Source organism: Somniosus microcephalus, chromosome 5, assembly GCF_052327205.1.
Source record: "Somniosus microcephalus isolate GS21.2 chromosome 5, FLI_Smic_1.0, whole genome shotgun sequence".
In the NCBI taxonomy this organism is placed as follows: Eukaryota; Metazoa; Chordata; class Chondrichthyes; order Squaliformes; family Somniosidae; genus Somniosus; species Somniosus microcephalus.
In genome coordinates, this window is record NC_140991.1 from 174,658,463 (window position 1) to 174,684,171 (window position 25,709).

Sequence of the window (25,709 nt, forward strand, 5' to 3'; positions counted from 1 at the left end):
TTTCGTATTCTATTTTCCCCTTCCTGATTAATCCCTTTGTCCTCTTTTGCTGTATCCTGTACTGCCCCCAATCTTCCGGTCTGGTGCTTTTTTTTGCCAGTTGATATGCCCTTTTTTTTAATTTTATGCTGTCCCTAATTTCCCTCGTTATCCACGGTTGAGTCACCTTTTTATGTTTATTTTTATGCCAAACCGGTATAAACATGTTCTGGAATTCTTCCATTCTATCTTTGAATGCTTGCCATTGTCTATCCACTGTCAATCCCCCCAGAAACACCACCCAATCAATCTTACCCAATTCCCGTCTCATACCCTCGTAATTCCCTTTATTTAAGTTCTGGACCTTAGTCTCTGATTCAATTTCCTCACTCTCCATCTCGACTGAGAGCTCGATCATATTATGATCGCTCTGACCCAAGGGGCCTCGTACAAGAAGATTGCTGATAAGTCCCTTCTCATTGCACAATACCCAGTCTAAAACGGCCTGATCTCGAGTCGGCTCCTCGACATATTGGTCCAGATAACCGTCCCGAAAACATTCCAGGAATTCCTCCTCCTCAGAATTTTTACTAATTTGGGTAGTCCAATCAATATGTAAATTAAAGTCACCCATGATGACAGCTGTGCTCTTATCGCACGCTTCTCTAATTTCCCTTTTTATGCCTTCCCTCACCTCCATATTACTATTTGGAGGCCTATATATCACACCCACTAACGTTTTCCTCCCCTTGCTATTTCTCATTTCTACCCATACAGATTCCGTTTCATCCGAGTTAATATCCTTCCTTTCCATTGCATTAATCCCCTCCTTTACCAGCAATGCTACCCCACCTCCCCTACCTTTTTGCCGATCCTTCCTAAATATTGTATATCCCTGGATGTTAAGTTCCCAGCCTTGCCCACCCTGCAGCCACGTTTCTGTAATCCCAATCAAATCATACTTGTTTACCTCTATTTCCACAACTAATTCATCCACCTTGTTCCTAATGCTTCTCGCATTAAGATACAAAGCCTTCAGGCTTGCTTTTTTCACACTCTCATTATGAATTAGTTTGGCCCTTTGTGTTTCTCTCCTTTGCTTATTGCTTCTCACCTTTCTGCCATCTATTTCTGACTTCATATGACTTCCCTCTTTTCCACTACCTAGGTTCCCATCCCCCTGCCAAATTAGTTTAAATCCTCCCGAACCGCCCTAGAAAATATTACCCCAAGGACATCGGCTCCCTCACAGTTCAGGTGTAGACCGTCCCCTTGGTGAACTTGTCCTCTCTCCTCAAAGGGATGGACCAAAACCTGTTGGAGATATCCTGCACCGTGAAGGTGGTTGCGGAGGCTGGAATACTTCCTTTGAGGTCGGCGACTGCTGCTACCGTGGGTGCACAGGCGGGGATGTTCCTATTGAGCACCCGATAGTCCACCATGGCTCTCCAGGAGTTGTCCGGTTTCCTAACCGGCCACAACGGAGAGTTTACATGGGTGGCTATTGGTCTCAATACCCCCTGTTTGACCAGAGAGGTCATGGCCATTTCCATGTCCTTCTCTGCCTCTTTTGGGAAATTATACTGCTTTTGTGGTCGGGTCATGGGGTCCCCATCTACACTCACTTCGACCTGTTCACCATCCCATAATCTTGCTTGTGGGTGGCAAATGCGACGAGGTGTGCGCGCACAAATGCCTGGTACTCCACTGGAGTGTTACTGGCCATTTGCTCGAGGTCGTAAACCTCCTTGGGTTTTAGGGTACACAGGATACCCTTGCCCTGCTTCCCTGGGATAACTGCCACTTCACCCTCTTTGCCGGTGCATGCTCCCCACAGACAGTGGTTCCTAAGATCCACTAGGATCCGGTGGCCTATGATAAAATCAGCCCCCAGGATCCTCTTCCCTTCCTGCTCCCACTTCATTAGAACACAAGTCCACTTGGTGTGGAGTGCTCCCAAATGAATGGACAGCAGGACAGAGAACGAGCCAACCTGCTCGTTACCTGTAAGCTGTATGGGACCCCATTAGACAGAGGTGAGGTAGCGGGGTTATCTGAGTAGACTATGGTGCTTGAAGCTCCTGTGTCCAACAGATAGGTCCCTTTTACCTTTTCCACCTCCATCTTAACAAGCGGTCTTTTCCACACATCATACTCAAGGGGACACAGGTAGACAAGTTGCGCTGGCTCTAGTCATAAGTCTGTGTTAACAGGGGGGGCAGATGGAGTTAAGGCGCCCGTGGCTGTGGCTACCTTCCCTGGGCCAGCCAACAAAACCTGAAGTGCAGCTACTATCGAATCTACTGTGGGGGTAGAGGCCTGTGTTTCTGCCTTTGGGGCGGGAGCTGGGGCATTCTTTCCTGCACTATCCTTCCAAGGATTTTTACAGTCCCTTCTCCAATGCCCACTCTTCCCGCACCCGAAGCAGTTACGCCTCACATCGGAAGGGTTACCCCCTTCCTGGTGCCATTCCTTCTTACCCTGGCTGGGTTTAAACTCGTGCACTTTCCCTTTTGTCGGTGGTTCGTCCGCCCCCCTACCGTTGCGGTAAGCCAGGGTCAGCTGTCTGACCACTGTCTCCTCGGTGACCTGGGGGGTTCTTGGGTCGAACCACAGCTCGGCCTTGGCTCTGATCCGTGGCAAGCTGTTTGCCACCAGGCTTCGGAGCCAGTGAGCCAGTTCATCCTGGTTCAAGTTTGACCGGTCGAGATCCCCATTACAGGCACTCCTGTACACAGGCCACAGCCTGTCTGTGAAAGCCTGCGGGGTCTCCCCTGCTAACTGAGTAGTCTTCTCCACCCGGGAGAATGGACTACCATCATTCATCCCCATCACCTCCAGAACTTGATCCCGGAGGGCAGCGTACCCTCCCTGTCCCTTCTTGCACTCAGCAGAGAGGGACTGGTACAGCTTGCCATCCAAGATGAACAGGAGCATCTTGGCCATTTCTGAGTCATCGCACTCATTAATGCCTGCTGCTTGTTCCACTTCCAAAAAATGAACTGACGGATCTCCCTTGTGTGTGAGCTTACTCAAGTGGCTTACCATAGCCCTAAGCTGTTGAGTCCCATGGGAAACCACAAACTGGCTTTCAAGGGGCCCCTGGCCCCCACTTACCCAGCACGGTGGCATAGTGGTTAGCACTGTTGCCTCACAGCGCCAGGGACCCGGGTTCGAATCCGGCCTCGGGTGACTGTCTGTGTGGAGTTTGCACATTCTCCCCGTGTTTGCGTGGGTTTCCTCCGGGTGCTCCGGTTTCCTCCCACAGTCCAAAGATGTGCGGGTTAGGTTGATTGGCTATGATAAATTGACCCTTAGTGTTAGTGGGATTAAATACGTGGGGTTACGGGGATAGGGTGGGATATGTGTTGATGTAGGGGTTATGGGGATCGGGTGGGATATGTGTCGGTGCAGGCTCGATGGGCCGAAATGGCCTCTATCTGCACTGTGGGGTTTCTGTGATATACCCCGGTGGGCCAAACTTTTGCTGTTGAGTCGGGCACATCGGCCCCGGCTCTGACCTTTCCTGCAATTGTTTGCCCACTTCACCCTGCTGCCAAACTGAGTCAAAACCCGGCGCCACAGGTGGCGGTGGTGTGCACTCCTCCCTGTCCTCTCTACAGATTGCTTGTCCCTCTTGCTGCCCAACCAAGTTACTCCCCGGCGCCACAGGTGACGTCTGCACAGTTTCAACTTCTACTTCCAGGTCTACCCAGGCCGCACCCGGGCTTACTAGGCATACCATGCCTTTTGACCTGGACAGAGCAAGTTTTAAACTCTCTATCTGCTTTTGACAAGGGCCGTGATCTCTCACTTCAAACTCCCTACTATATGCTACTTGATAAGCTGCCTTTATATTCCTATACTGCTCCTCCTGTTCCCTTAACTGGTTAGGCAAGCGTTCTCTTCTTTCAGTACCAGCTCATTTCCCTTTGCTTCGGTGACTTGACACCGAAAATACTCATGCCTGTTTCTGTGTTTCTCTACTAATTGCAATTTCTCTTGATTCTGCACTTGTAATTCCTGCAATAGTTCCCCCCCTGCTACAGCTCTTGCTTTGGACAGTTTGACCGCCTCCTGTAGCTCTGCTGTCAAAGCTTTCACCTGCTGGTCTAAAAGCTGGATCTGTCGTAGGGCACAGACCAACCAGATAGCCATTTCTACCAACTTTTTATGATCCTGGCTCTCAGTCCATTTGGCTGCAGCATCTATGGGATGCCCAGCATGTAACAGACTGGTTACCCACTTCTTGGTGATATTCACCTTCTCAAAAACATAAAAGGATATCCACTCTTCCACCTTTGTCCTTTCATCAAACACAGGGTCTATTGCATTACTTGGCAAAGTCCTGCCGCGGTCACCATGCTGTAGGGGGTGGTGTGTGTGTTCTAGTCAGCTTCACCTCTGACTCCTTTGAGTGGTTCAAATCGCTTCCACTCCCTTGTTCTAGACTTTGGACTTATTTAGGGGTCGTAATAAAACTTGCAACAGACACCTGGGTTAGTCAAAAAGAATTCAGATCTTTATTTCGAGACAGGAAAATATACAATACAATAAAACTTACACTATAAAAGGGTGGGGAACACACGGAATAAGTGAAGGAGAATTACAATACGCAAAAATCCCTTTCCCTCCCAACCCCACTACACTAGCTAGGCTGGAATCCAGAGGACCAGGAAATGCTCACCAAAAACGACTTTCTTGACAGTTGTAGAGGTTCGCAATTTTGGGGTTCTCTTTAGTTGTGGCGGTTGGGGCCTGCCGAACCTTGGACGTGGTAGAAGGCTGCACCTGCGTTGGGTCTTCAGTTGGGTTGAGTCCGCTGATGCGGTTAGTCGCTCTGTTGGATCTTATCGGGTAAGTACCCAATTTTCTTTGGTTAGGGCTAGTTTTAGAGTCTTTTGTCCAAAATCTTACCCAGGAGTAAGTCAGACTAGCCTGTAGAGTGGAAACGAATCTTTGGTTCGTGAGTTTTTCGGCGGTTGGTTCCTTGTTGGTCGCGGTGGCCCAATATTACTTGGTTGGTGGTAATATTGGCTGTTGTTGGTTTCCATAGGCCTTTGGTTGCCACGATCTCTGTTTCTTCTTTCTTCCTTCGAGTCTCCGATGATGGTCTTTCTCTTGAGCTGTACTACACTCGACCTTGACTGTACCTTGACTTCTGAACTCGACTGTTTAATTGGACAAGCAGGCCTCAATTATACTAATTTGGGGCCTGGCTTATGTGACCGCCAAATCTCGGCTTCCTTTGTTGAATTTGGCAGGCTCGTTATTTTTAATATCTTTTAAAACTTTAATGAGCTTCGGGGATGGCCCATCCAAGACTTAACGAGTTTAGGGGATGGCTCACCCAAACTTAATCGGCTTTTAACTGGTTTTGGGATTGCCTAGAAACCAATTTAAAATGCTAAACGTTTGTCAATCTCCTTTAAATTGACTTTGGACTGTGGTTTGTTTATGGTAACTGCAGGGCCAATGTTCTTTCTTTTGTATGACTGGGGACATGTCCTGTTTACCTAATACCTGGCTTGGCGGGAAAACAGGCTTCATTGTCCTTATGTAAAACTGGGGTGACCCTGGATATTCCTCAGACAGTCCAATATCCAAGCCTCAGGGGCCCACCCTGCCTCCCTGCTGTTCCAGCCTTTTGCAAGCCTGAACATGTCTTTTAAACCAGCCAAATCTTCCTGGGGTTTTGTTTTTAAATGCTTTTTGCCCAATAACTCTGAAACCAGTCCAAAAACCTCTTCCTTAAATTAAACTCTCTGAAATCCTTCTGTTTGGCCCAACCACACTTTTGTCCTTTTTACATGTTCCTTCTGTGATGTTCCAAAAATCACTTTAAAATGACTTTTCCTTCTGTTCTGGGGTTGTGCTGAAATTTTCAAACCTTACACAACTCCTGCACATCTTTACTCGCACCAACATACCTTGCACCTCCACTGATCCCTCTCTATCTGCATTATCACTTCCCCATCTCACTAGCCACCACTTAAGCTCACCCACATCCTACTGCAATCATACCAACTAACAACACCTGGGTGTTTTAGCCAATGTTTATGTAAAGTTTCTGTTAAGTTGTCAAACATAAAAATCTTTATTTTCAACACTTGGACAGTGAATGGTGATACATAACGGTACCCCCCGCTATGGTAATGAGTGTGAAAGGAATGGCTTGGTCATTGTAGGGATTCTTTATGGTGTTGGTATGGGGTGGTACCAACCTAGTGCATCATGTGGCAGCCATATGGATGTACTGCGTAAAGTTAACTAAATCTGGCCATGATGAGGCCACCCCTGGCCTCCCGGGCAGCAATGTGGTCGGGTGCTGATGCCCTCTGTCCTGTGCAACATCAGGTGATAGCAGAGAAGGTTGGTGTTGTTGTTAGTGCTGCTGATGTGCCTGGTGCTGCTGGTGTTGGGGCTCATTGTGGTCAAATTCTGAGGACTAATGTGAGACAGTATAAACAGCATCCATGTTGATGGAATAGATGGCAGGTCAAGTAGAGTTGACAGAAGCATTTAAAAAATGGTGAGAGAGTTCTTCCAATGAGGTGAGACTGGATGGAGACTTTGCTGGAAAGATGTGGAGCCTGCAGAATCTGTGCTGGAAATGGACTGAGCAACAGCTTCTCCTGAGGAAAGTGATCATCTGTCAAGTGGGAGCTTTTACTGTACATTTGATGCTATAACGTAATTAGGTGTAGCAATGGCCATGGAACTCCCGCCTCAGGTTGACAGACGTGCTTCCCGAGCAGCGTGGTTCCCGTGGCCACGCAGTTACATTTAAAAAGTAAGTCAAAAAGCCTGTTAAAGGACTGATAATTAGCTAATCATCTCAATTGGGTGACCCGCCACTGCCGGTCGGCTCTGCTCCGCGATGACAGACGCGCCGGGAGAAAGGAACATGGGGCGGGATGACAACAGGTTCTCATGGGCCGCCCGCACTTCCCTGCCAGCAAGGAGGTGGAGAGCACCTTGCTGCACAGCAGTGGGGCCATGAAGGCCCAAATCTATGTTTATATCCCTCCTAGAGATGAGGTCTATGAGCACCTGCCATCTGTTATCCACAGCTAGCATGTGCTCATGTGACTAGTGCATTTGCTTCTCCATGCAGGTGGCCATCCTTTCCATGGAGCAGCACATCGTCGCCATTGCCTGTGACATGATGGTGCTCATGTTGGAGATGGACTGCTCCATTCTCTGCACATTTGCAGACAGCACAGCTGCAAAAGCTGCCAGAGTGGTCTGGACTTGGGCTTGGGCTGCGGGAAATCTCCCTTTATTATCCTTCCACGGATTTCTACAGTACTTGCGTCAATGTCCATCCTTCCCACACCCGTAGCAATTGAGTTTGGCTTTGACAGGGCGATTCCCCTCCTGACGCCACTCCTTCTGACTTGGGGCTGCGGGTTTTGCCTCATGCACCTTTCCCTTCTGGGGAGGTGTTTCCTGACCTCTACAATTCTTGTATGCCACATTAAGCTGACGGAGTACCGTCTCCTCCGTGACACCAGGACCTTGGGGATCAAACCATGACCTGGCTAGGGCCCGTATCTCTGGCAAACTGTTGGTAACCAAACAACAGAGCCAATGAACCCGCCGTTTGTTGCTCATTAGAGCCCATTCAGGCATACCCGGACAACTGCGTCGATGTACTGGCCGCAGCCTTTCTGCGAAAACCCATGGGGGTTCTCCAGATAGCTGCACGGTCCCTTCTACATGGTCAAACGGACTACCGTTGTCCACTCCCATTACTTCTAAAACTTCCTCCCTGCGATCCGCATACCCTTTCCGTCCCCTCTTGCCATCCTCTGAGAGGCACTGAAGGATTGTGGAATCCAGGGAGAAAAGCAACAGTTTGACCTGTTCCTGATCATCACAGTCATTGATTGCTGCTGTTTCCTCTATCTCCCGGAAATGAATCGAGGGATCTCCCTTTACTGTGAGTCGTGTGAGGTGGCTCACCATGGACTTTAATTGCAGGCCAGTGTAAGGCACCACGAGCTGGTTCTGGTGGGGTCCGATACTGCCACCGGCAGCGTTGGGACCGAACCTCTGGTGCCGAGCGGGACACATTGGTGCCGGTCCCGGCTTTGCGACCAATGGTTTTTCCTCACAATCCACCTCGGCTACCTCCTCTTTCACTACCCCCTCCTTTTCCGGCCAAGTCTCACTAAAGCTCGGCGGTGCTGAGGGCTCGGTGGCTGGTACCACAATTACCTCAGCTGGAATCGGCTGTTTTGATTCCTTTAAAAAGTCCATGTGACTGGCTTTCGGGCTGACGAGACACACCATGCCTTTTGCCTAAACCAGGGCCGTTCTTAGGTCCTCTATGGTCTTTTGGTAGGGGCTGTGGTCTGTGCTCTCAAACCCGTGCTCGAGGGCTAGCTTGTAAGCTGCCTTAACCTCCACTACTCTCTCCTCCTACGCTCTTAGCTGTTGTGCGAGGCGGGCGTTTTTCTCCCGTATCCTCATTTCATTGATCTTTGCCTCAGTAACCTGGCACTCCAGGTACTCTATCCTAGCCTGATGTTGACTAGCTACCACTTGGCATTCCTGATTCAGCGCGTGAAGCGCTGTGATGAGTTTTTCCCACCCATGACCTTTTCCTCTATCTCTGCTGTCTGGGTTGTGATCTTGGCTGCCTGTGCTGCAACGACCCGGTCCAAGATCTGGACCTGCTTCTTGTAACACATCAGCCACACTGCCTTTTTCACTGACTTCTTATGCTCTTTGCTCTCTGTCCACCTGATGGCTGCGTCCACCGGACGCCCATCCAGCAAGAGATCGGAAATCCACTGTTTAGTGAGATTTACCTTGCCAAAGACATAATCCGCTATCCTCTCATCCATTGCATTTCGACCATTCAAACTTGGATCTACTACATTGCAATCCTGCTGCCAGAGTTCTGCCACGGTCGCCATTTTCTGTAAGGGGTTTTCCTTGAGAGACTTCCCTGAGGTTTCTCTCACTAGAGGCCTCTCTCTCTTGCACAGTAAAACCTTGAGTGGTTCGACCCACTCGCCCCTTAGATTCTATACTCTGGAATTAGGGGCAGGAACTACAATGTAGAGAAAACTCTTGTAGACCAAGTTTGATGAAACAAAATGAAATTTTATTTGATAAGGAAAAATATCAAATCAAATGCAAGCAGATAAGGGAGTACATGGGAGGGAAAAACACGCAAACAAATCATAACGACACAGTACTAACTAAAGCAAATACAGGCATCTTATACTCTACCAAGATCATCATGAAATAAGGAAACACACGGAACATCGAGGGACAACAACTCATGTTAATTGTACCCTTAAATCTACCCCCTTATTAAACCAATCTAGATCTGATTGTGAAGGGCCAGAAACATGCTCACCAATCCCACTAGGAAGTGCAAGGTTTTGAAATCGAGTCTGTGTTTGGTCCTTTCAGGCGTTTCATCTCCACGTGGATCATGGAGCCCCTGCGAGCTGCGCCACACCTCTCTCCTGAGGTGGGGGTCGGGGGCAGCTGGACACCGGCGGGCCTGAATGTCGGCGGGGTCGAGGATCGTCGGCTCGACCCTGGTCAGAGGAGCCTTGGGCTGGCTCCCATCGCTTCTTCAGTTTGGTTTTATCTCTTCTCCTTCCAACCGGGGTGGCTGGAAGGTTTCTTCTCTTGGGGTTTTTATTTTTTTGTCTCTTCTCCCAATTTGGGTCGATGGCCTCTCGTTCCGGCAACGGCCCGGGGATGGTCGATGATCTCCCGATGTGTTTCCCCGGGGCGGGACGCCGGCTTCGAGACTGCCTTCTCGATGATGGCTTTCTTCTTCCTCCTGCGAGTGCCTGCTTCTTCTTCTGAGTGTCCGGATTCAAACTCTCGTTCTCTCCAGCTCTCTCTGTCTCGAAGCTTTGTCTGTGTTCCAGCATGCCCCAACTGCTGAAAAGTCTTCCAGATATACCTTTCTTCCAGAAACATCCGTCTCCCGCCCAAAATCAGGTTAGTCTTTGTTTAACTTTTGGCGGGCTGGGAGCACAGCGGGGTAGTTATTATGTTTTAAAATGTCTTAAACGGCCGGTAAAGGCCCATCTCTGGTCTGGAATTACCTTCATTGTTTTTAATGTCCTGCTGATCTCGTTATCTAGTCCTGGGTGCTGTTCTCATGAATATGAAATTGTCCCCTTTTGTCTGGGTCAACATTTAGATGGCCTCTGTCTCCAGGCCGATCTTGACTGGATCTGCATCTAATCCATATGCATACGTGTGGATCTGGTTTCGTTCTCTCAGAAACGGCTTCCAGAACTTGCTGTAGATTGAATCCACAAAGCTGTCTGAGGTTGCGCAGGAACCATTTTAAAGTGTCCCAATAAGCTGGTCACATGGTATGGCAGCCATTTTGTATGCCCCTTTTTCTGGGCTTCTTTTAAAACGGACTTTAAAATCATGGCCTCTTCTGCCATTTGACCCTTATTAATACAAAGTCCAATTTTGCGAATCCTACAAAGGGATGCATCGCTAAATCTTGGTATGGCCCTCTGCCTTTGTGCATCCATGAGCGACACTTTTATCAGCTTTGTAACAGTAGTCAGAGCTCTGGAAATCACCTTGCACACTCCTTCATCAAACGTCAAATGAGATGGATGCAAGGCTGCTTTAAATATTGGCGCTGGAAACGAGTGATCGATGATGTCATCAGACCCACTCCATTTAATTGGGCCGGGAGACCTCCATGACTGGTTTAATTGGGGCCATTAAGTAAAAGTCACACTGAACAAGGTGCTGCTCACAACATTGCGTTCGCGACCCGCTACACGCCCCACATGCACGCAACCCGACTCCAAGGTAAAGATTCCGGCCGGTGTATGTTGGCATTTGCCTCCAGGTGAGCAAAAAATTCTAATCGCATTATATCCACCCTGCTCCTATATCGCTTCAATCTCTTTTCCTTTATCCACCTGTCCAATTTAATCTTGATTGTTCACAGAATTTCTGCCTCAACCACTGTAAATTTTGGTGGTGTCATATGGTATGGACTAGAAAAAGTGAATTAAATGTCCACCTCTGTCTAGTGTATGCAAATATCGAGCAGTTTATGCATGTTCTGGATTTATCGTAACATGGCACTGTGCATGTATTGCAGAAATGCTAAAAAAAAATCCCAGGTCTATGGTAGTGCCTTCGCACTGAGCCAGGCTATCCAATACTTCACCTATGCAGCTAGTTTTCGATTTGGTGCATACCTAATATCAATAAAAGAAATGGATATAGAAGGTGTTTTCCTGTAAGTATTGTATACTGTGCCTTTTTATTAAATCTATTAATTAGAATAAGTCGTGATTTCTATTGAGCTAAGGATGCTGAAAGTATTGTTGTCCGGGTCCCTTTTTAACTACATAGAAATGGCTTCTGATCAATTATGTGAATCCCCCAATATGTGCTGAAGCGACAATGAAAGATTATTGTGAGAATTGAACCAGATTCTAAGGTGTTGCAATTTCTGAGTATGATCAGGGTGGGATTAAAGTTATGGTGTGAGACATTTTTATACTGATATTAGAGTACTTCTGCTGACAGAAGCTCTTACTTCAGCAACAGGGTAATGCTGTAAATGAGAATTGACCAGTGCCACTGGAAAGCCAAGCACCACCTAAACGGGTGGCTTTCTTGAACCTCCTCTTGAGGCAACAGTTCTGCCAACAACAAACGTAAACAATTGCTACTGGAATATTGTATGTCATGGACCGCTCCTTGTTCCGCCTTAATCCACCCTTCCAGGCCAGAAAGGCAGTTTAACATCCCTGATACTGGGGAAGGTCCGAGGCCAGAAACTTTAAAGTTGCCATCACATATCAAAACAAATTATGGAGGGGGAGAAATTTGGTTGTTAGCGCCACCGATTAATGCCTAAAGAGGCCGCGAAGTGGGGCGCTAGCCAATTTCCGGGTGGGCGCAGGGTGCCTAGCGCCTCGTCCCATATTGAGCATGCATGGGTTGCGCCGCCGGGTTAGCACCTTAAGAGTAGCATGCAGCGCCTGATTTAGCGCCGCAATCACCTTTAGGGGCGCTGCAACCCAATATCACGCTAGGTGGCGCTAAATTGCGCCTGGCACTAAACTTTGCGCATCGCCAGGACTAGCGCCCCAAACGCGGCTATACCAAATTTCTCGGCCATAGTTATACAGCACAGAAAGAGGCCCTTCAGCCCATCGTGTCCGTGCCGGCCATCAAGCCCTGTCTATTATAATCCCATTTTCCAGCACTTGGTCCGTAGCCTTGTATGCTATGGTGTTTCAAGTGTTTCTTGAATGTTGTGAGGGTTCCTGCCTCTACCACCCTTTCAGGCAGTGAGTTCCAGATTCCAACCACCTTCTGGGTGAAAAAGTTTTTCCTCAAATCCACTCTAAACCTCCTGCCCCTTACCTTGAAACTATGCTCCCTGGTTATTGACCCCTCTACTAAGGGAAAATGTTCCTTTCTATCTACCCCCGTCATAATTTTGTACACCTCAATCAGGTCCCCCCTCAGCCTTCTCTGCTCTAAGGAAAACAACCCCAGCCTGTCCAGTCTCTCTTCATAGCTGAAGCGCTCCAGCACAGGTAACATCCTGCTGAATCTCCTCTGCACCCTCTCCAATGCAATCACATCCCTCCTATAGTGTGGTGACCAGAACTGCACACAGTATTCCAGCTGTGGCCTAACTAGCGTTTTGTACAGCTCCATCATAGCCTCCCTGCTCTCATATTCTATGCCTCGGCTAATGAAGGCAAGTATCCCATATGCCTTTTTAACCACCTTATCTACCTGTCCTGCTGCCTTCAGGGATCTATGTACATGCACACCAAGGTCCCTCTGATCCTCTGTCCTTCCTAGGGTCCTACCATTCATTGTGTATTCCCTTGCCTTGTTAGTCCTCCCAAAATGCATCACCTCACACTTTTCAGGGTTAAATTCCATTTGCCACTGTTCTGCCCATCTAACCATCCCGTCTATGTCGTCCTGTAGCCTAAGGCTTCCCTCCTCGCTATTTACCACTCCACCAGTTTTTGTGTCATCTGCGAACTTGCTGATCATACTCCTACATTCATATCTAAATCATTAATGTACACTACAAACAGCAAAGGACCCAGCACCGATCCCTGCGGTACACCACTGGACACAGGCTTCCAGTCACAAAAACAACCTTTGACCATTACCCTCTACAGTAGTTTCTCATTTGCTGCTGGTGCTCTCAAATCTGCCATCAAATATATTTAAGTTGAATTCCAGAGCACCAGGAGCCACTAATAATGCAGAGTCACTAAGTTGCTGCAATATGAATGGGGCATTAAGCACTTTGACATTGAGACTGATATTACAGTCAGTTCCTGGTGCACCTTTTGTCGCACATGTGTGCTTATTAGTTGTGTGTGCCCTCAGGTCTATTGATTGAAGAAGGGCTGTATGTTTCTGTGCAAGAGACTTTTATAAATTGGGCTAGAACAATTGTAAAGGTTTTTGTTAAACAAAATAAATATTCATATATCTGTCAACTTTGTCTGATTGAACAATTTACTCTAACAGTAATTAATGTTGTTTTCTAAAAACTCATTCTGCAGTGTTTTTAATGCCATTGTGTATGGTGCCATGGCAATTGGACAAAGCAGTTCCTTTGCTCCTGATTATGCAAAGGCAAAAATTGCCGCCATGAAACTTTTTGCACTGTTTGAGCGTGTGCCATCTATAGACAGCTACAACACCGAAGGGCAGACGCTGGTGAGTATTTTATTTACTAAGACTGAACTAAAAACAAATATGATTTAGGATCTGAGAATCAAGCCAAAATTTAGATTAAATAGGTGCTTGATATTTGACGTAAACAATTTATTCTGACAATTGACAACATTAATGGGGGGCATACTGGCATGCCACCACACCCTCCAGGATCTACAGCGGAGGGAGCGGAGGCAACAAGAAATACAGGAACATGTGCGAAGAGGGATGAGGAGGGACATCAGGGCTCTCACGAGGAGGCCTTACCCTCCGAGGGTATTCCGACAGCACCTCTCCAACATGGAATATGCAAACCGCTGCCATTTAGGCTGATTGCTATTCAGAAGTGTCTATCTTTCTGGCGTGATCCATACCTTTTCTTTTGTTTCTATGGGACCAAATAGAGCACTTGTGTAATTTCAAGTCTCAATTTCCACATCTCCTAGGGTTCCCATAGATGCCCATGATACCAGATTTCTTCTTTATTGGGTTTCACAGGTATTGGTAGGGTTTTCCATAGACTCCTATTAAAATGCAGGGGGGAAAATTTCAGTTGGTTAGCGCCTCCCATTAGCACCAGCAGCTGGTGCTAGCGGGGCGCTGATACAGTAGCGCCGGGGCGAGGCAAATCCAGCGACGCACAGCAAATCCAGTCCCTCATTGTGCAGCCAGTACAAGGTACTGCCGGGGACTTCAACGCCAGGCAGAATGTTACGTCTGAGCGTGCAATGCTCACTGGGCACCCGTTCTGCAAAATTGACTTTCGCCACCTACCTTAGCACCTCGACCAGACAGCGACAGGGAGGGGAGGTGCACAGCTGCAGGATGCCGGATTCAGGGACATTATTAAAAGGCATCTGCATTAATCACTCACAGCTGTCAGGGCAGGTTAGTTTCAGTGACTTCCTGTCAGTTTCAGCTAGAGGATCACTTTGTATGAGTAATTTCAAGGTTCTTTTTTATCAGCAGTGTTCTGGCAAGTGCAAAGTACCTACATTTATTGTTCAAAGGTTCAAACTACTACACTTGACAACATTAATGGGGGCTGTACTGGCGCCACCTCGCTCTCCAGGATCTACAGCAGAGGGAGTGTAGGCAGCGAGAAAAACGGGAACATGTGTGCAGAGGGATGAGGAGGGACATCAGGGCTCTCACCAGGAGGCCATCCCTCTGAGGGTATTCCGACAGCACCTCTCCTGCATTCAATGAAGTGAGGAGCAGTGTATTAGATGGCTCTGCATTACCAAGGTGGTAGTCACAGAACTTTGCCACCTCCTCCAAACAGACTTCCAGCCTCACACCAGGATGATTTAAACCTCAGATCCCTTTTGCTCACCATATGCCCATCATTCCATCCGTGTGTAATGCTATGTAACAGCGTTCTCTTGGGTGCAAAGGTGAAATGAGAGTGACCACAAAATATTGCAAACTCCATTAATAAATTTATGCATAAACATATCACACATATCGCATTCATTCTAATAACTAATGACCCTTGTGCCTGCCATAGTTGAATAGCTGTCATTGTATGCAGGGCGTGAGATGTGGGTGTGAGTGTTGGTAGGTAGAGTTTATTGGTAGTTGAGCGCAGGGGGTGTAGTGATTTGGGCAGTGTGTGAAGCTTGAGTTACAGATGGTGGTATGTAGCATTTTTTGAAGCATCCAATCACCCTGACCACCTGACTGAGGTGGATCTGCCATGAGGACGCCTGCTTCAGTCCTCCAGCTCCTTCTCCTTGTAATGCTTTTCCTTGCTGAGGCAGCTGCACAGCCAGAAATGCTGAGAATGAGGTGCAGCAGTATCAGTGAACCTCCCCTTTAAGTACTGGGAAAAGCCTGCGGCAATGATGAGTTGAGATTAGACTGCACTCGATATTCAAATCAAATCAAATCAAATCAACTTTTATTGTCATTGTTAGTGCACAAGTGCAGTACAACGAAATGTAGGCTTGTGGCTCCCGAGAGTGTACAATTTGGATTAGGACACTTAAACATTTCAACATACATTTGTACATATATATTAGCATAAATATGACCATAATAAAGTGCATCGGCAGATGTGCAGGCTTTAGTGTTTATTTGTGGAGTTCAGTAGGATGACAGCCCTGGGAAAGAAGCTGTTCCTAAATCTGGTCGTAGTGTCCTCCCGATGGTAGGAGGGCGAACAGACTGTGGCTGGGGTGGGTAGGGCCTTTGATGATGGTCCGTGCCCTCCGTAGGCAGCGTTTCTGATATATATGTTCTATGGTCGGTAGCCGGGTGCCGGTAATGCGTTGGGCAGTTTTGACTACCCGCTGCAGGGCTTTCCGGTCATGGGAGCTACAGCCGCCGTACCATACCGTGATACAGTTTGTCAGGGTGCTCTCTATAGTGCAGCGGTAGAAGTTAGAGAGGATCGGGGGTGACAGATTACATCCCTTCAGCCTCCTCAAGAAATATAGGCGCTGCTGGGCCTTCTTCACCAGAGAGGAGGTGTTGAGGGACCAGGAGAGGTCTTCCGTGATGTGGACTCCGAGGAACTTAAAGCTGGCCACCCTTTCCACCTCCGCCCCATTGATGTGGATGGGGGTGTAACGCCACTGAGCTAGGCCTTTAAGACTTGATTTAGCACCCCAATCGTTTCTTTCAGCAGTGAGAATGAATTTCTAAAGCATTAGCGCCTGGCGCTAAATCTCAAACTTTTCTAAAGATACCACCCATTCCTGGACTATAATGAATTTCTAGCCACAGGTTTTTTGTCCACAGGGTCCTGTGGCATGGCATTTATGAAGCCCTGTATAGAGTTACTTTATTTCTCCAATTAGTCCAATAGTTTTATCTGTGTGAGGATTGCTATTGTTCACAATTGGCTGTATTTTCCGATTGGAGGCTTCCCGCGTGTGGAGGCCACCAATCTGGAAAAAATCTACGCACTTACCTGAGGGCTTCCGAGGTGCATATAGTTCCGATGCTGAGTCTCTCCAACTCCAAGAGTGTAGGGCCTATGTATCCCAGGGGCAAGCGTCCCTGGGATCACGTGGGCCATGGGGAGCCAATCAAAGAAGGGAATCTCCCTTCATACACTTGACAGATAGACCTGTCAAATATATGAATGGAGATCAATGAAAAAACATAGTAAAACTTTCAATACATTTTTAAAATTGGTTGAAATTACGATAAATTAAATATTTTTAAAAAAAATTTAATTTTTTGAAAAAGATCATTAAAGTTTTTTACAGGGCTAAAAATAAACTTACCTTTCTTAAAGTGTTTTTAAATGACTGAAAAACTTTTTTTTTACTTTTTTCAACTCTTGTCCTGGTGACACCAGGCATAAGGATTCTGAAGGTTTTCTGCGGGCGGAGGGTCTCCAGAAAGCTGAACTATCCGCCCGCAGAGGCCCTTCTCCAGGGCAGCTGGAGGATTTGTCAAGAGCATTCTTGACAGATCGGAAATGCCGGTTTTCAGTGCATGCGCTGTGCATGCCTGAAACCGGCATTTCCGATGTCCCTACGAGTGAGTACGCGCTGTGTACCCACCCTTAGGGATCGGAATATCTGGACCAATATGATGGGAAATGTAATGCCATAATATGGCAATAAATTAGAAAAGCTCTTAGGCAGGGATTCCACTCAATTCAGTGCAAGTACTTGTTTCCTTCGGAGAGAATATCTGTGTTTGATGAGTTGTGAATTGCACTGCTGGATAGCAAGAAGAATTTATTGCAGAGATGAATTTTTATCTATTTTAGGAAACTGATGGAAATACATTATGTACCATGTAAACTGCATGCACACATTTTAAATGCCATCATTCTTTTGTAATCTGTATTTACCTCTTTATTGTTGGATTGAATCTATATTTTTCCAGAGTAGATTACTTTACTACTGTGCAGAGCTCCATTCTGATGATCTGGACAAAAATTGACAAACCTTGTCTAAATTGGCAGGCAAGTTTGTATAATACAGAGTTGAATTTCCACTATAATTGCGAGAAAGTTATGAAGAAAAAGAGACAAACAGCCCATTAAAGAAATTACTTTCTCAGAAATTGCACATTTAAAATGCCAGATGTTCTCACAATTTAATTACTGAGAAAAATAGGCAGTCTCCCTGTCCTTTTTAGGAGGAATTTCACTCTTGCATGTGAGACTGGTTTGTGGGACCTCAACCCTGGTTTGGGTGTGCCATGCTGTACTGCAAATGCTGCCATATCAGTTTTGCTAATATTGACAATAGCTATTTACTATAGGTGTGCAACATTTATGTAGTATCTTTTCACGATGTGCTAATGGTTGGTTCCAAGTCCCTATAATATCCCATTGTTATATTCTTTATGGGATTATTGTTGCTTTTCTGCAGTTATGATTCATGTTAAGTAGCCCTAAGGATGACCTATCATTCAGTTGCCAATCAATAAACAGGGGTCCAAATATACATTTCAAGTGATTTTTCCAATATCTTTATTTAGTTATTTTGTATTCAATAACCTGTCGTAAACATGGATTTTAATTAAATATTGAAGTTGATGTTCCAGTAAAGAATGGTTGGTCAATAAACCTGGGCATGTTTCTGAAGAGTCGGCCAGAGTCTATGATGTGAATTCATATTGACATTAGTGCTTTTGCTAGAAATAAAATCAGTACAGCTGTAGTACAGAGGCAACTTGATTGGTGAAATCATCTTTGTAGTTTCATTTGTTTTATCATAGGACAAATCTAATGGTGAGCTGAAGTTCTCCAACATTTACTTCAGATATCAGAGTCGTCCAGATGTATCAGTGCTCGAAAAACTGTCATTCAAGGTTGGAAAAGCACAGACTTTAGCACTGGTTGGCAGCAGTGGATGTGGTAAAAGCACCTCAGTGCAGCTCATAGAAAGATTTTATGACCCGCTGAAAGGACAAGTGGTAAGACCAAAACTTGCTTTATGTACCATTATTAAGTAGAAGGGATGCTTTAAAAAAATCTATTCTTGTTCCTGTTTATTTGAACCCAGCAAAAATGAAGTGTTTAATAAAGTTAATTTGGTATATAATATACTAGCTGGGGAGCCCCGCGTTGCGAGGGCAATTTTGGGGCGCTTGGTCTCCCTGCCCCTGTGTGTCCCCCCCTCTCCCTGTCATGTCCTATCCCTCCCCTCCCCTCCTCTCTCTCCCCTCCTCTCCCTCCCTCCCCTCCCCTGTCTCCCTCCCCTCCCCCACCCCCCTCTGTCCCCCCCCCGTGTAATCACTGTCTCCCCCCACCCCCCCCCATGTTTTCACTGTCTCCCCCCCATGAAATCACTGTCTCCTCCCCCCCCCGTGTAATCACTGTCTCCCCCACCCCTCCGTGAAATCACTGTCTCCCCCCCCCCGTGTAATCACTGTCTCCTCCCCCCCCCGTGTAATCAGTCTCCCCCACCCCCCCGTGAAATCACTGTCTCCCCCCCGTGTAATCACTGTCTCCCCCCCTCCCGTGTAATCACTGTCTCCCCCCCTGTGAAATCACTGTCTCCTCCCCCCCCATGTAATCACTGTCTCCCCCCCTCCCCCGTGTAATCACTGTCTGTCTCCCCCACCCCCCCGTGAAATCACTGTCTCCCCCCGTGTAATCACTGTCTCCCCCCCCCGCCCCCGTGTAATCACTGTCTCCCCCCCCGTGTAATCACTGTCTCCCCCCCCCCGTGTAATCACTGTCTCCCCCCCCCCGTGTAATCACTGTCTCCCCCCCCCCCGTGTAATCACTGTCTCCCCCCACCCCCCCCATGACCCCATCTCCATCAAGGACACCGATCTAATGCTGAGCGGCGGCCGGGAGCGGGCTCTCGCAGGCGGCGCATGCGCGGTCAGTGCGGGCGGCGCATGCGCGGTCAGTGCGGGCGGCCTGGCGGCCATTAGTGAGCAGGAAACTTCGGGCGGCCAGCCCGCGCTACGGCCCCAACAACGTGAAACCTGAGAGGGGGAAGTAGAGAGAGGGAAGAGGAGAAGGAGAGAGAGGGAAGAGGAGAAGGAGAGAGAGGGAAGAGGAGAAGGGGAGAGAGAGAGAAATTTTTTGAGCTTCAGGCCCCGAGTCCCCCCTGCGCGAGGGTGAGGAGGAGAGGGGGGGGTTGCTAAACACAATATAAAACTCAAATAAATTGTTAATTAATTCCCTAACACATCATTAAAATATTTACCTTAGTTCCCTAACACTTCCCTAACACACAGAAAGTGTGGGGGGAAAAAATTGTGAAAAATCAAGATGGCGGCCACACACCTCGGTTCAGAAGGATAAGGCCCGCCCACACACGCACTGATTGGTCGACCGGTCAGGTCACCGAAGCGTAGGATTGGTTAATCGTCGAGTCACTCGACACTCAACTGTAGGAAGGAACCCGTCGTCCGATTGGTCGACCTCGACGTCACGCGGTCGCTAATGAGATGCTAATGAGCGGAACGCTGAACGTTTTTGGGATACCGCGGGCGGGATTTTTGTCCGGCCGAAACGTAAATACGCCTATGACCGGTCCGGAATCGCAAGCTTTCTTTTGAGGCGACGCGCGCGTCGGTACGCTCTGTAACTTTCAAACGTATAGAGAACGGACAGACAGACATCGGGACAGACAGAAGAGCCGCTTTATATATATATATAGATAAAACTTAAATCTGTGCACACCTCTTGTCAACTTTTTCCAATATACGTTTCGGCATCCACATTTTTAATGGAAACTGCTTCTGTAAACTTGCCAGTGGAAGTTGTTAAGTCTGTGTTATATTGAGAATTACTACACAGACCACAAGAGTAAAATTTAACAGGTCTTTACTAGTCGAAGGTCAGGGCGGAACTGCCCAATAAATCATTACACAGCACTTATATACCGGTGTGGTCACCCCAGGTATTACAGTATACAGCAGCCAAGATAAAGTAGTGCAACTCCTAAAATAGTTCTCTTAAAGGTGGAACGGTTCTCTTAAAGGTGGAACGGTTACATACACTACAATCCTCCCTTTTTAGCTTAACAGTATATATTTCCTATTAAACATAACATCATAACATATCTACACAACTTCATGTAAAACAGTTCACAGATTCAGTCTCTGAGGGGGCGCCTCCTGACTCGGTTCGGATAACGCCTCGGTGGTGTAGTAGTTCTCGGTGGTGTAGTAGGTTCTCGTTGCTGGGGTGACTCATCTAATAGTCCTTCACTGGACTTAACAGCTTGAACTTTCGTAACTTCAGAACCAGCATTGCTGACTTCTAAAGGCTCGAGTACCTTGGGAAGTTTTTCTACTTCCAGACTGATTTGGCTCAGTTCGGAGGGACCACGTGCATGACCTGGTAGGGGTGATAATGGTTCAGATGAGTCATCATCTTCTGCTTCTTCTCTATTGTCTTCTATTTCCTCCATCACTTCAGCTTTTGCCTCTGCCACCAATTCCCTGAGTGGCTTATTACTGCTGACACTGCTCACAAAAGGGTGCTCTTTCTTCTTAGCTTTCAACTGATCGATGAATTTGACATATTCCCTTTCTTGCTCAGCTTTGATTCGTTTGGCCTCATCGCGCAGATGGTTTGTGTGTTCCTGCTCCATTTTCTCAATCAGCTGCTTCTGCTGTCTTTCCAGATTCTCCCACTCTGTGTCAAAGAACTTTTTCTTTGCATTCATCTCTTGCTCAAAACGGCAAATCATTTGTTCTAATTGCTGTTGTAGTTTGAAATTGAGTTGAGTTCGAGCCCGGTGTTCCTCAGAAATGTGCATGTCTGTAGACTGGACAGACTCAGCATTCTCTGTCAAACTATGATGTTGTTGTTCAGTGGAATTCTGTTCTGATACTTTGTTCTCTTCTGAAGCATTTATGCACTCCTTCGTTTTTCCATCATTAGTCTGCAAGTCCATTTTAGACTTGTCTTTTGCACATGGGCTGGTCTTACCATCATCAGTTCCAGAGTCTGAGCTGATTGTTTTCACCGAGTTCTCACTCTCTGCTTTGTCACTGTCACTGCTGCATATGCCCTCATCCAATATTCTGGACAATCGTTCAGGTTTGACATTTTTTTTCTTTCCGGAATCTACCGTTATTGCTTTTAGGGAGTGCCAGTCCATATTTATTTTCCTGATCCACTCCCGTCCCAGAAGTGTTGGACCTCCCTCAGGTAGTACATATATGTCCATTCCTTGGTGTTCTTTGCCCTTGTGTACCACCTTGACTTTTATCTTTCCGATGGGGTATACTCTTTGCCCCATGTATGTCTGCAATACTATCTCCGTATCCCGTAGGGGAATATGTGTGAATAACCTTTTTGTAATCATGCTTATTCATGACCGTCAACGCCGATCCGGTGTCCAAATCCATCTTCACTTGGACTCCTGCTATCTGCAGTGTGACCCAGATAGTTTGTCGGTCAGCTTCCTTACTCACATTGTGAATTCTCAGACTACCCAGTTCCTTGCTGTTGGAGTCTGAATCCGAATTCTGTTCATCCAAACTCTTCTCAGCCACCTTATGTACCTTTCTGTACTTTTCCTGCGGTGACTTTTTGTTGCTGGTCTTCTTTCCTGACCGGCATACCTTAGCTATGTGACCAAGCTTGCCACATTTTCTACATTCCTGGTTTTTAAACCAGCATTGGTTCTGATCATGTGTTGTCTTTCCACAACGATAACATTTCGTTGCACCCAAAGCCATTTGATCTACGCTGAGTACCGCTGCCTTCAGCTGCATTTCCGCAGTGCCTCTCATTGCGGCTTCGTGCGATGCTGCAATAGTGACAGCCTTATCAAGTGTAAGATCATTCTCTTCAAGCAGCTGCTTTTGTGTTCCTTCTTTCGACAATCCACACACAAATTTGTCTCTCAGTGCCTCTGTCAGTCTTTCCCCAAACTGACAGTATTTCGCTAACTTACGCAGTTCAATTAAATACTCCGCGTTGCTTTCCTCTTTCAGTTGCGTTCTCGCATAAAATTTAAATCATTCCGCTAACATCAGCGGTGTGGGGTTCAAATGATTCTTCAGGACAGCAACAATATTAGCGAAAGTCTGATCCGCCGGTTTAGCTGGTGATAGAAGATGCTTCAATAGCCCGTATGTCTTCGCACCCATTGAGTTTAGTAAGGTTAGTGCTTTATCTTCATTTGATATTTTATTTGCCTTACAATATATCTCTATGCGTTCTACATACGTGGCCCAATCTTCAACATCGGGATCGAAATCGTTGATGTTACCACGCTTAGGCATCCTCACAATCTTCTTGAGAAACAAAAAGAAATTTTTCTTTAACTTTTTTTTTCAAAATGGCGGTTTTCCCGCGCTTGTCTTCTTCCCCGCCTATGAAAATGGCAGCTTCCCACGTTTGCCTTTCTCCCCCGCTGGCTGTCTCTTGTCACTCCCGCTCGCTCGGTCTCGGTCTCCCTCGCTCGGTCTCCCTCGCTCGGTCTCGTTCTCCCTCGCTCGCACGGTCTCCCTCGCTCGCTCGGTCTCGTTCTCCCTCGCTCGCTCGGTCTCGGTCTCCCTCGCTCGGCCTCCCTCGCTCGCTCGGTCTCTTCTCTCTCCCGCTCGCTTGGGCTCTGTCTCTCCCGCTGGCTGTAATGGCGATTGCCGTATTGCTGCGTTCGCCCTCCCCCAGCGGTTTTCAATCATGCCTCCCAGCCCCTCTTGCAGTCCAGTCCTTTCCCCCCCGGCTGCGGCTGAGTTCTCCGCGTTTTTTTTTTTATTTTCTATTTTCTCCCGCGCCTTACGCTGACCCGGTTGCTGCGCCTCGCGGCCTCGGTAGCTGCCCGGCCTTTTTCACCGGTCGCGGTCGAGCTCTCTCTCGACGCTGTTGCGTCTCCCAGCCCGCTTGCAGCACGGTCTCTCACACCGGCTGCGTTTGCATTCACCGCGACTTCCGTGCCTTACGCTGCCCCAGTCTCAGCGCCTCTGGCCCCGAATTCTGTCCGGCTCTTTTCCCCGGCCGTGGTCGACTTCTCCGCCCTTATATCCTCCGTTCTTCCCTCCCCTATTTCACAGCCAACGTGGCCGACTTGCTGCTCGTCTCTGATCGGCTTACCCACCACCGTGATAGAAGGGATGATCACTGCCTGTTGCTGATGGAAGGCTTCATGTCAGAATTCTTCCTTTGCTCTGCAGACCCGAGTCTTCTCTCAGCAGAATGATGAGGGCGGATGCCTCTTCTCGACGCCCGTTAAACTGCCTTGGATGTATCTCTGCCGCAGGGTAAGATCGTACTCGTCGCCACTGTTAAGTCTGTGTGTTATATTGAGAATTACTACACAGACCACAAGAGTAAAATTTAACAGGTCTTTACTAGTCGAAGGTCAGGGCGGAACTGCCCAATAAATCATTACACAGCACTTATATACCGGTGTGGTCACCCCCGGTATTACAGTATGCAGCAGCCAAGATAAAGTAGTGCAACTCCTAAAATAGTTCTCTTAAAGGTGGAACGGTTCTCTTAAAGGTGGAACGGTTACATACACTACAGAAGTGCTGCAGCACCACAATTATTCCACTTGGGCTGACCCTGGAAACCTAGGGGATGCAAAACAGGTGATAGTGAATCAGCATCCCATTTTATATCCCACCCGATTGACTTCAATGCAAAAGAAAATCAGGCGGGATGTAAAACAGGTTAAAAGTATCAGGCCTAGAAATTCGGTGGGCTTTGCGCCCAGTTACAGCCCAAAGAGGGCTTCTGCGCCAGTAGGGGTGGTAGCGCTGATTTTGAGGGCCGCGGTAATGGCGGCGGTAGCCGGTAGCGCTGCGCCGGCACCGATGACGTCATCGGTGTGCGCAGTGCCCCGGTTCTGCCCCGCTACCGCCCCGACCCCCATCTTCAGTAGCGGCCACCTCTTCCGTGGCGGCCGCTAACAACATCGGGAGACCGGGTCCTTACTGCAGCCTTAGCGGGGCGCTTTAAGGTGGAGGTGCGGCCGGCCGCCTGCCCGCACCTCCTTCCCCGGCCTCCTCCACCCCCCCCGCGGCATTGCCGGCTGGTTTCCGTGGAGCCCGGCACTTCTCCGTTGTGCCGGGCTCTTTTGCCGGCACTCGCGATCGGGGCTCCGGCCGTTGCAGGCACCTCCTCCTTAAGAGAAGGAGGAGGCCTGCAGTACAGCAGCCTGCCGCACCGCATCGGGGGGCGCAGCGGCACCGGGAGCGCTGAAATTCACTTTCAGCACCCCAAGCGGGGGCGGGCATACCCTGGAACAGCGCCCGGTTCCGCCTTGGGGCGCTAAAAGTGAATATGGGACGGGCGCAACTGGCTCCGCGGCCAGCGCAAAATTTTCGGCACAAACGAGCTGGCGGGTCTATACCCAATTTCTAGGCCTCAGTTCCTTATCTCAATAAATAATGAGCTCTTGTCCGAGAATATGATCCAAGTAAATGATCAGGAACTCTGAGTAAATAACAACAGTATTGTAACAAGTCTGTCAGTAACTGCTGTGCACTAGGTGGTGAGGTAGAATCAACTGCATTGGACTCATTAATTGATTCCAATTAGGTGAATCATTTGTCTCTCCTGAAATCATTTTTTCACTACTGTGTGACTGTGAGTGTGTAAGAGGCTGTATCACGGGTGTACATAGCAATCTAAATTTTGTACACCCCCCAGCCAATCAGCTGCCCCTCCCCCACCCTACCCTAGCCTAGCATCCCTGGGACTCCAGTACCTTGTAGTTATTGGTGTACTTGCTACTTCCTATCCTCTGGATAGCTGCAGCAAAATAGTGTCCCCATCATGAGACCTAGCAATGCTCTAAGTTTATCTGATCAATTTTTCCAGCTTTGCAAAATAATTTTATGTGCAATTGTATACAGAACTAAGACCATTTACCATTCTTGCACTCCCAGCTTCAGGCTCAATGAAACAGGACTGAGATTGATGGAGAATGTTGTCTCCATTGAGTCCGACATTAGATCCCACTGACAAATTACCCCGATCCTCATTGACCTCCACTGGCTCTCCATCTCCCAAAACATTCAGTTCAAAATCCTTGTCCTCATTTAGAACTCCCTCCATGGCCTCTACAACACTCTTCTTTGCAACCTCCAGCCTACATCGCTAT

The 25,709-nt window shown here is 47.8% G+C and overlaps 1 protein-coding gene across 2 annotated transcripts in view; it reads left to right on the top strand.

The window, feature by feature from the left end:
* Positions 1–25,709, top strand: part of LOC147117448 (ATP-dependent translocase ABCB1-like) — a 174,744-nt gene that overhangs the window by 114,592 nt on the left and 34,443 nt on the right. For both annotated transcript variants that reach the window (XM_085988444.1, XM_085988443.1), the window contains exons 18-20: positions 11,099–11,239; positions 13,554–13,710; positions 18,397–18,594. In XM_085988444.1, coding sequence (XP_085844570.1) covers positions 11,099–11,239; positions 13,554–13,710; positions 18,397–18,594 — 496 coding nt within the window. The remainder of the gene's footprint in view (positions 1–11,098; positions 11,240–13,553; positions 13,711–18,396; positions 18,595–25,709) is intronic.